Below are 12,053 nucleotides of genomic sequence, written 5' to 3'. Positions count from 1 at the left end.
TACTGCTGCTGCTGCTGCTGCTGCTGCTGATGCTGCTGCTGCAGCAAGCGGAAGCAGCAGTGGGTGGTTGGTGCGGTGTGCAGATCTCGAAGGGCTGCTGCCCGTACGTGCTGGTGGGCTACTCGATGGGCTGCTGGCTGGCCTTCGAAGTGCTGCAGCAGGCGAAGCTGGAAGCACTTTTGCTGCCGCTGCACTTCGTTGCTGCTGCGATGGTCAGCCCCGACCTGCCGCCCCACAGGCGCCCCTGGACCGCCACTGCTGCCCTCGACACTGCCGCCTTCCAGGTGCGCTCCGCTGTACGTACGAACCGCTGCTGCTGCTGCTGCTGCTGCTGCTGCTGCTGCGCTGTATGCGCAAGTGCTGCTGCTGCGGTGGACGGACACCAAGTGCTGCTGCTGCCGTGTATGTACACCAAGTGCTGCTGCTGCGGTGTACGGACAGCTCGCGGCGCTGCTGGGGTGTATGGACACCTGGCGGAGCGGAGGTGTACGCACACCTGGCCTCCTCCACGTATACCTGCTGCTGCTGCTGGGGTGTACGTACACCTCGCGCTGCTGGTGGGGTGTACGTACACCTGGAGAGGCGGGGTGGAAAATGCATTTTTTTGAATTTATTTTTAATTTAAATTTCATTTTGCAGAATCAACTGCGGCAGTGGAACTGCAACGAAGTGCTCTTTCAAAAAGACATGTGGGCCGCCTACGAGCCGCTGCTGCGCGCAGACCACAACATGCTGGATGAGTACCAGCCCACAGACTTGACGCCCTTGGGTGCGTCTTGCTGCTGCTGCTGCTGTTGCTGCTGCTGCTGCTGTTGCGGTGCAGGTAGAGAAAGCTGTTGAGCCATTTTTGCTTCTGCTGCAGACATCCCCTGCTCCGTCTTCCGCGGCAGCAGGGACCTGCAGCTGGCAGACAACTCCCTTTTCGAGGGGTGGTTCCGGCTGCTGCGAAGCAAACCAGCAGCAGCAGCAGCAGCAGCAGCAGCAGGCCCCCAAGTCCAAACCCTAGACGGAGACCACGGCCTCGTCTTCGACCCCAACGGCCGCAAAAACTTCTTCAACAAAATCGTTGAAGTTCTCGACGGCGTGCTGCTCGCCATAGAGTACGGGCAGTGACCAGCAGCAGCAGCAGCAGCGGGAAACGCAGGTGAAGGCGCGCAGCAGCAGCAGCTGCTGCTGCTGCTGCAGCAGCAGTTCATTGAGCCGCTTCAGGAGCAGGAGTTCACAGAGCTGCAGCAGCAGGAGTTCACAGAGCTGCAGCAGCAGGAGTTCATAGAGCTGCTGCAGCAGCAGCTGCAGCAGCAGGAGTTCGTAGAGCTGCAGCAGCAGCAATTCACAGAGCCGCAGCAGCAGCAGCAATTCACAGAGCTGCTGCTGCTGCTGCTGCGGTGGGAAATGCAGTGCAGGGACCCAGGTGGGGTCTTGCTTTTTATTTCTCCGTTTCGACCCGAACTGATCACCGACTTCCTTCTTAATTATTTCCAAAGTGGAAATTCCTTTCAATTAAATTTAATTTTCTAAATTCTTTTTTAGTTCAATTTAATTCTTATTTTCTAATTTATTTTAATTAATTTGAATTCACCCTTTATAAGTGTAAGTTCCTAATTCAATTTGATTCATCTGTTTTAAAGTGGAAATTCCTCTTTAATTCAATTTATTTCATCTTTCATAAAGTGGAAACTCCTTTTAATTGAATCAAATCCATGTTTTCGTGTATGTGAATCCCTTTTTAATTTAAGTAAATTCATCTTCTCTGAAATGTAAATTCTCCTTTAGTTAAAAGAGAATTTGAATTCATGTTTTGTAAAATGCAAATTTCTTTTTGATTAAAAACAACTCATCTTTTCTGAAGTATAAATTCATCTCTGAAATGCAAATTCTTTCAAAATTGAACTTGATTTCTTTTGCAAAGAGGAATTTCTTTTTTAATTAAAATAAACTCATGTTTTCTTAAATGCAAAGTCTTTTGAATTAAAAAAAATCCATGTCTTCTTAAATGTAAATTCTTTCAAGGTTAAATAGAAATCGATCTTTTCCAAAGTGGAAATTCTTAATTTAAATAGATTCTTTCCCAAAATAAATTTATCTCCAAACGAATTAACCTTTTAAATTGTAAATTCTTTTTTGAATTAAAATAAATTCATCTTTTAAAACTACATGGCAGACTTGCTGCGCCTTCGCTCCGCTGCTGCAGCAAGGAGCTGCTGCGAAGTGCAACTTGAATGCAATGAAAGCAAAATACTTTAGAGCTAAAAATAAAAACTGAAAATAATAATAAAAATAATAAACAAAACTAAACTAAAACGGCTATGTCCAACTAGCCTCGCAGTTCCTGTGCGGCTTCTCGCATTTGCTTTCCTACTGCAAAGGCCTAAGCAGCAGCAGCAGCAGCAGCAGCAGCAGCAACAGCTCCCCGTGAAGCACAAAATGATTTGAGTCCGGCAGGCAAACCAAGCTGCCTCTGAAGCGTCAGCAGCAGCAGGAAGGAGTGCTGCGTAGAAAAGCACTTACAAGCCTCGCCAGCCGCTCCGCCCGGGCGCCGCTGCCTGCTGCTGCTGCTGCTGCTGCTGCTGCTGGTGGCCCCGCGCCGGCGCAGAACGCGGTCAGAGTCCCGCGTTTTTCTTGAGCTTGAGCTGGCGGTCCTCGAAGATGGTGAGGCGAATGCCCTTGTCCTTGGGCAGCGAGACCATGGGCTTCTCGCCCTTGCCAATCACGAACACGTTGCTGATCCGCGTCGCAAATTCGTTTCCCCGCGAGTCCCGAAGATGCACAATGTCGAAACTGCCCAAGTGGCGTTCCCTGTTGACGATGGTGCCGACGCGGCCGACGTTGTGGCCGCCGGTGACCATCGCCACGTTGCCGACTTCGAACTTGTACGTGTCCACGATCTGCGCAAACGAAAGCCCCATTTCAAGTTCCAGCCCGCGATTTCCGCGCAATTTAGCGTTTAATTCTTATTTGCAAATTTTCAGCGGCGGCCGGCGACATTTATTTTCCCGTTTCCGCGCGGCGCGGGGCGGCGCGCGCGGGTGTCCGTACACCCGAGCGCGCCGCCGCGCGTTCCGCGGAAAGCTGCGGGAAAGCGCGGAAAGCGGACCGAAACGAAAAGCGAAAAGGAATGTTTGTTCAAATTAGCAAAAACTGACCTTGGAGTCCGCAATGCTGAGGCGGATCGTGTCGTGGACCTTGATGTTGGGGTGGGGGAAGCGGATGGTGCGGGCGTCGTGGGTGACCAGCATAGGAATGGCCTTGGGGCCGATCAGCACCTTCTTCACTCTGCAGAGCTTGTAAGAAGCCTCTTCCGCGCTGATGGGCCGCGGCACGAAGCGCCCCTTGGTGTCCAGCAGCAGCCGGAAGTGCTGCTGCGTCTTCTCCAGCGAAACCACGTCCATGAACCCCGCGGGGTAGCACTGGTCCGTCCGCACCTTCCCGTCCACCTTCACCAGCCGCTGCATCACTATCAGCTTCGTCTCCTGGTAGGTCAGCGCGTACTTGAGTCGGTTCCGCAGCAGAATCGCCAGCGGCAGGCACTCCCGCAGCTTGTGCGGGCCTGCGCCCAAACCCTAAACCCTAAACCCTAAACCCTGCGCCCTGCGCCCCCAGCCTGGACCCTGCGACGCAGAGCCACTTCAGCGACGCCCAAACGCGCTCGCGTCGCTCGGCAGCGGCAGCAGCAGCAACTGCACCAGCAGCAACTGCAGCAGCAGCAACTGCAGCAGCAACTGCAGCAGCAGCAGCAGCAGCAGACTCACCAGGAGAGGGGCGAGGGGCATAGTGGCCCGTGATCTTGTTGAGCATCCAGTGGGATGGAGCGGCGAGCCGCTTCAAGTGCTTCTTCGGTCCGCGAGCCTGTGCAGTTAAAAGAATAAATGAAGAAAATCGAGACAAATAAAGCACAATTAAACCAAACAAAAGCGTAAACGGAGGAAATACAGACATAAATAAAGGAAATAGTGGCGAAATTCAAAGAAATAACGGCTGAATTGAAAGAAATAGCGCAAAAATAAGATACTGGAGCAAAAGTGAAAGAAATTATGGAATGGAAAAACACTCCAAGTCGAAAGCCCCGGCCCTGGCCGTTCTGCTGCAGAGCCCGGGCTTCGTAGAGAAGGACTCTGGGCCTTCTTCAGGTGCAGCAAAGACTGCGTCAAAATCTGCAAAAGAGTCCGTTGCTGCAGATTTGGCTGGGTCAGCCCCCTCTGCTCTCCCCCAGCGAGCTGGGAGCCTCAGATCTTGAAATAAATTTAAAAATTTGAACAAAAAAGCGAAAAAACCGGAAAATTCGCGAAAATTCAAGTGCACGGCAGCCCCGCAGCATGCAGTGGGGGGAGAGCCCAGCCAGGCAATCCTCGCGGGAAAAAGCGACACCCCACTGGCCAGCGGGAAAGAATTAGCGAAAAAAGTTAATTATAGAAGCCAAAATGAAGCGGAAATAGTCAGGAAAAAGGATTAAACGGGGTGATCGGCCGCGGAATCCCGGCGACTGCTCCGCGGCTCCGGCGCGCCCTCCCGAGGCGTTTCCGCACGAAACTCCTCAGTCTTACCATCTTTGCAGGCCTCTAACTCCCAAAATGTTCCGCTGACCCCGAAGAAAAGACCAAAAAGGTGCAGAAAGTCTCATGTTCCCGTCGCTTGGCGTTGCGCGCGGCTGCGCAGCAGTGTTGGGGTGTATGTACAGCCCAGCCCAGCCCCGCAGCCCAACCCGCAGCAGCAGCCCGCATGCAGCTTCCGCGCTTCACAAATGTCTTCTGCTGCAGTTTCCTTCTTGTTTCCTTTTTAATTCAAACATTAAAGATGCTTCTATTTCACACTGAACACAGGCCCAGCAACTCACCTGCAACTCGCCTCCTTCAGCACATCCCAGCAGCGCCTCTGCTGATCTGTACCGTTAAGAAGCAGAAAAGTTGAAGGAACTTAGGGACTTCCGTTTATTGTGAAGTCCTTTAAATCTCTTTTTAAGTTTTAATCAGATTTATTTAACTGTTTAGTGAGCTGTTCAACTCTGCACTCAGGCTCAGCAGCAGCAGCGAATGAGCGGGAGGCGAAGAGCAGCAAACGGGAAACTGGAAAGCTCTTTAGACTTATTGAATAATTGAAAAGACCCTCGACGGCTTTCTTGGGGGTCTTTTCCTTTTTAAAAGTAGCAGAAGCTGCGGGGGAATTGCTGGCGAGTTAAATGCAAAAGAAGTGAAGAACCAAACTGGTTTCAAATGAACTACGATGTCCTGCGGTGTCCATACACTGGAAAGCCTTTGAATTCATTTTTAATCTATTCAGCTTTTTCTAAAAGCTTCTCATCCGGCTTTTTATTTCCTCTCAAACGCAATAGTTGCATTAAACAAATAATTCCATTTTTAACTCTTCTATTGCACTCTCTGGACTTGAAAAAGACCACCTATTAAAACTAAAAACAATTGAACGGGTACAATTGCTGCTGCTGTGCTGTTGCTGTGCTGCTGCTGCTGCTGCGGTGCTGCTGCTGCTGCTGTGCTGCTTCTGCTGCTGTTGTGCTGCTGCTGCTGCGGTGCTGCTGCTGCTTCGTCGCTTCGCCCCAGAAAGCGTTCCTCGGAAAGCCAAGTGCAGAATGGCAAATATGGCATATTAGGAAAAGTTGAAATTAATTTTATCCTTTTTTGATTTTGGATTATTAAAGAACTGTCAAATGCTTTTTAATTTATTTCCTCAAAGAGAGACATACTCATCTGGGTGTCTATACACCTGCGTGTGCTGCCCCTGCCTACCTCGCTGCTCTGGCTTTCTAGGGTTTAGGGTTTAGAGTTTAGGGTTTAGGGTTTAGGGTTTTGCTGCAGGCCTTTTCGACAAATTTAATTAATTGCTAAGTGCAAATGGCCCGCCTTGAGCGGGACACGAAGGAGTTGGGTTTGAAAGATGAAAAGGAAAACAAAACAATTAACAATTGTTTTAATTAATTAACTAAAACAATTAATTGTTCAACTGTTTTAATTAATTGATTAAGACAATTAATTGTTCAATTGTTTTAATTAATTAAAACAAGCAATTGCAATTAATTGCAAAACAATCAACTGCACCAAGAGAAACTGCCACCAGACAAATTCCTTTTAGTGAATTGTTGCAATAATAATAAATAAAAAGAAGAATAATAAAGCAGCAGCAAATATAGTAAATTATATTTGTGCAAATAAAACACAAACACTCAAAATCAAAGGCGAAACCCCAAACCAGCTTCTTCCTTCCTCGAACCGGACCCCATGGGGGCCCCCGGGGGCCCCCCAAGGGGCCCCCGGGGGCCCCCTGGGGGCCCCTGGGGGCCCCCCGGGGTCCGTTTGGGGGCCCCTGGGGTCCGCAGCTTCCCCAAGAGCTCCTCTTGGGGGCGCCCAAGGGCCCCGGTCTCTTCGGGGGCCCGTTCGGGTCCCGCGGGGGCCCCCCGCGGCGCCTGCGGGGGCCCCCCGCGGCGCCCTGTAGGGGCCCCAGGGGCCCCGCGGTGCCCTCGAGGGGCCCCCGGGCCCGGTGAGGGCCCGGGGCCCCCGGGGCCCGGCGCGCCGAGGGGAAGCCGTTCCGCGGCGATTGTTGCTCGCGCTGCGCTGCGTTTCGAAATAGTCCGAAAGGCAGCAAACGAAGCACCCGAAAAAGCGAATTTACTTCCAAGTGCGAGGCGCTGCTGCTGCGCTGCTGCCCCCGCCCCGCACCCGGGCGGGAACGGACAGCAGCGCGGAGCCCGTCAGCAGCCGCCACTCCGCAGGCAGCAGCGCCTCCGCCCCCACCGGCAGCCGGAAGTTTCCCAAGTCGCTGCCCGTGAGAACAAGCCGGAGGGAGTGTCCGGGGCGGAAGGTCCAGGCGTTGGGTTCGAAGTTGAGGGAAACGTCGACGGTTTCGCCGCGTTCTGCGGCGCAGGGCACACGCAGCGGCGGAAAGCTGCGGAAAGCAGCGCCGAGCCGCCCCCTCCGCGGCTCCAAAGCGCTGCACTCCTTCTACTCGAAAAATGCTTTCTAACGAACTGCTTTTTACCGTCGATCGGCCGGTTTTCCTTCCTGTTGAAGGTCCGCTCCACCCGCCCGTACGCGCCCACCGGCAGGTCGCTCCGGACTTGCAGCGGACGGTTCGAAGCCACAACCTTCGAACAGCGCGCAATTAAAACCAACAATTCAAATAAATAACATCACTGAACGAAAGAAGCAGCATCATTGAGGCGCAGCAGCTGAGCGAGCCAAAGAGGCGGAAGAATCGCTCCAAAAAGTGCAATTGGAACAGAAAGCAGTTCAAAATTCAAAAAAGACGAAACACGCACATACCACGCTCAGGAGAAACCCCACGAACGACAAATAATGTTCTTCTTATTTTCTAAATGATGTAAGAAGTCTGGAAGTTCAACTGAACAGAAATTAAATGGCTTTCCACCTTGCTTGATTGCTCCAATTCAAATTGCGCGCCCACGGCGTGTCCCACACAGCCAAGGACAACTAAGCACAGAGGAAGGGCATTCGCTGCACAAAACCCTGAGGGTTTAGGGTTTAGGCTTTAGGGTTTAGGGTTTTGGGTTTTCAGAAACAAACCCGCGGAGGCATTCAGGAAGTAGGAACGACAGAGTTCAAGTGGAGAAGAAAAGATGAGAATCAACTCTTCGGAAGCAGACAATGCAAACTGGCAATCAACATTTAAACGCCACTAAAAAACCAAAAGGAAAATGTCTAAAGAGAAAAGAGAAAGTGACAAATATTAAAATTAGCAATGCGCAGTTCAGCAACTGGCTGCAGCAAACACCGAAACGGAAAGTGCAGCAGCAGCAGCAGCAGCAGCATGAACAGCAGCAGCAGCATGAACAGCAGCAGCAGCAGCAACAGCAGCAGCAGAAGCATCACAGAACCAACCGAGAAAAAACCCAGGAAGTGAGTAGAGCCTTAAAAAGAGCAGCAGCAGCAGAAGAGCGGCAGGAAGCAAACAAAAGCACAAGTGCAGCAACCAGAAGCAGCCCGTGAAATCAGCAGCGCCTTAAAAAAATAGCAGCAGCAAACGAGCAGCAGCAAGCAAACCTTATCAGGAACCAACAGCAGGCCGAAGCACCCCAGGAAACCAGCAGAACCTCAAAAACAGCAGCAACAGCAGCTCGCTGCAGCAGCAGCAGCAGCAGCAGCTCACTGCAGCAGCAGCAGCAGCTCGCTGGAGCAGCAGCAGCAGCGGTAGCAGCTCGTTGCAGCAGCAGCAGCAGCAGCAGCAGCAGCTGGCTGGAGCAGCTCGCTGCAGCAGCAGCTGGCTGGAGCAGGAGCAGCAGCTCGCTGGAGCAGCAGCAGCAGCAGCGTTACCTGGCCCTCGGTGACGTAGTGGGCGTATCCCGTGAGGAGGTCCACGTCTTCCAAGTAGGCGAACAGAGTCAGTTCGTTGCAGTTGAAAACTTGAATGGAAAGCTGGAGAAAGGCGCTGCCGACGAAGTCCGTGGGCAGCAGCAGCGGGGGGGAGAGGAAGGAGAGCGGCTGGGCGCGCTGCTGCTGCTGCTGCTGCAGGTAGAGGCTGCTGCGGGGGGGCTGGGCGGCGTTTTCCGCGCTTTCTCGCCGGTTTTGCTGCGCGTTTGCCCCGTTTTTCTCCGGCAGCAGCAGCAGCTGCAGCACGGAAGCAGCCCCGGAAGGCTCTCCTGGCGGCAGCGAGGGAACCACCGTCAAACTGAACGACGGAAACTCTCTTTTAGGGTATAAACGATTCCCGTAGTTCACCGACAGCCGAAACGGGTGCTGCGCTATTGTCCACCGCGAGTACAGCCCGCTCGACGACAAATATTCAACTTCGTAGTCAAGATACCCCTGCGAAACCCGAAAAAACCCCGCGTTTCGCCGCGATCTCGCCGACTAGAAGCATTTATTTCTTTTTATTTTAATTAATTTCAAAAAATAAACCCAAAAACTCGCAATTTCATCCACAAAACCTCCGGACTCTCCGCCCGAATGCGAAGTTCCGCCCAAGAGCCTCCGATTCAACAACAGAAAACGAAACCACACTTTTGCCATTCAACACCGCACAGGCTTCATAGTTAAAAGGCTGACAGCAGCAGCAGCAGCAGCAGCAGCAGCAGCAGTTTAAAATGTGTCGAGAGGCGGCGAAAGGGAAAAGAAGCAAAAAGAAGAAAGGAAGAGAGCTGCACGAAGGCAGGAAGCTGCTGCTGCTCACTTGCATGGGCTCTTTGCTGCTTCTGGTTTTATTTTAAAATAAATAAAAGAAATAATTCTTTTTGAAGTTTCAATTAAAAGTCTTTTGTGTTTCTGCACTCACTGGCGAGCTGGCTGCTGCTTCTGTAGTCATCAGGTAGGCGTTGCTGTCGTTCTTGAAGAGCTGCTTCAGCTGCTGCATCCTGCTGCTGCTTTTGGGATTTGTTTTGCTGCTTTGAATTCTTTTTAAAGAAAGTGCTGCAACAAAAGCAGCAATTAATCGCGAGAGCCTTGAGGGCTTTCGCTTGGGGTCTTTGGGGAGGCCGAAGAGCGCCTTCAGGGGCGTCACTGCTGCTGCTGCTGCTGCTGCTGCCGCGCCCGTCGGCGCTGCTGCTGCTGCTGCTGCTGCAGCGGGATCCTCCTCCTCCGCAGCCCCGTCCGCCTCCTCCTGCAGCTGCAGCAAACTTGCGTAAAGTTGCACACGCTGTGTTATGTCGTGCAGCGCATGCTCCAGCCCGTCTGCATGCGCATGCAGCCCCAAGACTTCGAGGCCTTCTGCTGCAGCAGAGGATAGTTCTTCCGCTGCGCAGTGTACGTACACCCCAACACGCAGCAGCAAAACCCAAAACTAAACACTTCCACGGGCCAGCAGCAAGTCCCCAGCCACCCGCAGTGCAGCGCAGCACCAGCAGCAAACACAGCAGCAACAGCAGCAAACACAGCAGCAGCAGCAAACACAGCAGCAGCAGCAAACGCAGCAGCAGCAGCTCATTTATTTATTCCTTCAAGCAGCACAAAAGCCTGCAGCGAGACGCCCCGTGGCTGCCCTTTGCTGGCGTTAATCAGTTTATTTATTTATTTATTTTATTTTGAATTACTTTCTTCAACTTCAGGAGCTTCTTTTAAAGGTTTATTTGATAAATGAAAATCCAAATTCTGCATTTCTTCCTCCGGCGGAAAACTGCGCGACGCCCGCCACTCTCCAGCACCTGTCTGTACACCCCAACCCGCAGCAGCAGCTGCTGCGCACTCTGCTGCTGCAGCTCTGCTGCAGCTCTGCTGCAGCTCTGCTGCAGCTCTGCTGCAGCTCTGCTGAGCCATGCTGCAGTCCTGCTGCAGCTCTGCTGCAGTCCTGCTGCAGCTCTGCTGCAGCAATGCTGCAGCTCTGCTGTAGCTATGCTGCAGATGCCCACAACAAAGCGCTAGCTAGCTGGCAGCTAGCTAGCTAGCTAGCTGGCAGCTAGCCAGCTAGCTATCTGGCAGCTAGTTAGCTAGCTGGCAGCTAGCTAGCTAGCTGTTCACAGATGCCCGGCTTTAGCTTAGCTGCCAGCTAGCGCGCAGCTGGCTGCCAGCTAGCTACTTAAACGTCGGCGCTAGCTAGCTAGTAGCTAATTGCTGCCTAGCTGCTAGCTAGCAGCTAGCTGGCACCTAGCTAGCAGCTAGCTGGCATCTAGCCAGCAGCTAGCTGGCATCTAGCCAGCAGCTAGCTAGCAGCTAGCTAGCAGCTAGCTAGCAGCTAGCTAGCAGCTAGCTAGCAGCTAGCTAGCAGCCAGCTACTAGCCAGCTAGATATCAGCTAGCAGCTAGCTAGCAGCTAGCCAGCAGCTAGGCAGCAGCTAGCTGCCAGTCACTGGTGTCTGTGTGTGGAGTTTGAGGTGTCTGTACACCTGAACGGACCTGCCAGTAATGGACGGGAAGTTCGTCTTCGGCTCCGCCCCAGCATTTGTTTTTAAGTTTGCAGTCGAAGAAGCGAAGAATGGTTTTATATAAATCATTTTCAAAACAAGAAAAAGATCCTCCAAAGGGGTCGCAGCTGCGCCTCCCTCCGTGGCTCCAGTTCCCGAGGATGAGCTGCGGCCTGCGGTGTACGTACACCCCAGCTGCTGCTGCTGCTGCTGCTGCTCTGAAAACGCCGATTCGGCACTATTCGGGGTCAAAAGACGCATCGTTGCATGCACAATCTCATTATTATCCTCTTAATTTCTCTTTTTTGCTTTTTTAAATCCTTTTTTAACTGCTTTCCTCCTTTTTTCGCCACTTTCGCTCACCGACTTTCCGGCGCGTGCTCCTTCATGTACGAGAAAAGCCGAATAGCGCCGCGGGCTGTCGCCGAGTCGCAGAAGCCGCCCACCGCCAGCAAACTGACCTGTTTGCATTGAATTAAATTAAGTTAAATTAAATTAAATTAATTAAATCAATTAAATTAAATTTCGGCATTAAAATCCAATTTAATCCATTTAAACGAGAATTTCAGACAAAGAAACCACTTAGCTCTCCCGCGCTCGCCGGAGCAGCAGCCGCAACAAAAGAACATTTCAATTAAGCAGCACTAGCAGCAAAATAGCGCCAACAGCAGGGCTGCAGCAGCAGCAGCAGCAGGAGCATTGCAGCAGCAGCAGCACTGCAGCAGCAGCATTGCATCAGCAGCATTGCAGCAGCAGCAGCAGCAGCGCTGCAGCAGCAGCATTGCAGTAGCAGCAGCAGCAAGTGCAGCAGCAGCAGCAGCAGCAGCAGCAGCAGGAGAGGGGCGTTGGGACCTTTTTTTCCGCGAGTTTCTGCATGATGTCTTGCGTGACTCCGAAGGAAGCTGCTGCTGCTTCTGTTTGTTCGTCGAGTTTAATTTTGTCGTCATGGAACTGAACACTGTTAACTGCTGCTGTCATTTTCCAGTTGGGTTTGTGGCCCCGGATTGCATGCACCAGCTCGGCCTCGTGGCCCAGCACTGCGCTGCTGCCTCCGAAGGAAAACAGAAACTGCAGCAGCAGCACGCAGCAGCAGCAGCAGCAGCAGCAGCAGTTCCACTTCCCGCGCACATGCAGCAGCAGCAGCAGCAGTTCCACTTCCCCCGCACGTGCAGCAGCAGCAGCAGCCAAGGCTCCGCCGCTGCGCGCGTGTTGCGGAGTCCCCGCCGCCCCTTCCGCCGCCCCTCCCCCGCAGCAGCAGC

The 12,053-nt window shown here is 52.5% G+C and overlaps 3 protein-coding genes across 3 annotated transcripts in view; 1 reads left to right on the top strand and 2 right to left on the bottom strand.

Annotated features, from left to right (window-relative positions):
* Positions 1–1,113, top strand: part of ETH_00012565 (Thioesterase, related) — a gene marked incomplete at both ends in the record, with an annotated part of 2,421 nt that extends 1,308 nt beyond the window's left edge. The window contains 3 exons of the mRNA XM_013373047.1: positions 84–284; positions 640–769; positions 863–1,113. Of these exons, the coding sequence (XP_013228501.1) occupies positions 84–284; positions 640–769; positions 863–1,113 (582 nt within the window). The remainder of the gene's footprint in view (positions 1–83; positions 285–639; positions 770–862) is intronic.
* Positions 1,114–2,600: 1,487 nt separating this feature from the next.
* On the bottom strand, positions 2,601–4,544 carry ETH_00012560 (Component of cytosolic 80S ribosome and 40S small subunit, related; the record flags this gene model as incomplete). The annotated part of the gene is made up of 4 exons (XM_013373046.1): positions 2,601–2,885; positions 3,144–3,547; positions 3,750–3,846; positions 4,542–4,544. 4 exons carry the CDS (start codon positions 4,542–4,544, stop codon positions 2,601–2,603), a joined length of 789 nt encoding a protein of 262 aa, XP_013228500.1.
* A 1,634-nt stretch (positions 4,545–6,178) lies between these two features.
* On the bottom strand, positions 6,179–11,772 carry ETH_00012555 (X-Pro dipeptidyl-peptidase domain-containing protein, putative; the record flags this gene model as incomplete). The annotated part of the gene is made up of 9 exons (XM_013373045.1): positions 6,179–6,560; positions 6,619–6,859; positions 6,985–7,090; positions 8,277–8,768; positions 9,235–9,692; positions 10,100–10,289; positions 10,787–10,967; positions 11,158–11,255; positions 11,647–11,772. 9 exons carry the CDS (start codon positions 11,770–11,772, stop codon positions 6,179–6,181), a joined length of 2,274 nt encoding a protein of 757 aa, XP_013228499.1.
* Positions 11,773–12,053: the final 281 nt, after the last annotated feature.

This window comes from Eimeria tenella, genomic scaffold (assembly GCF_000499545.2).
Source record: "Eimeria tenella Houghton genomic scaffold, Eth_scaff119, whole genome shotgun sequence".
In the NCBI taxonomy this organism is placed as follows: domain Eukaryota; phylum Apicomplexa; class Conoidasida; order Eucoccidiorida; family Eimeriidae; genus Eimeria; species Eimeria tenella.
The sequence above is the reverse complement of the archived record's forward strand: the minus strand, read 5'-3'. Positions and strand labels throughout refer to the sequence as shown.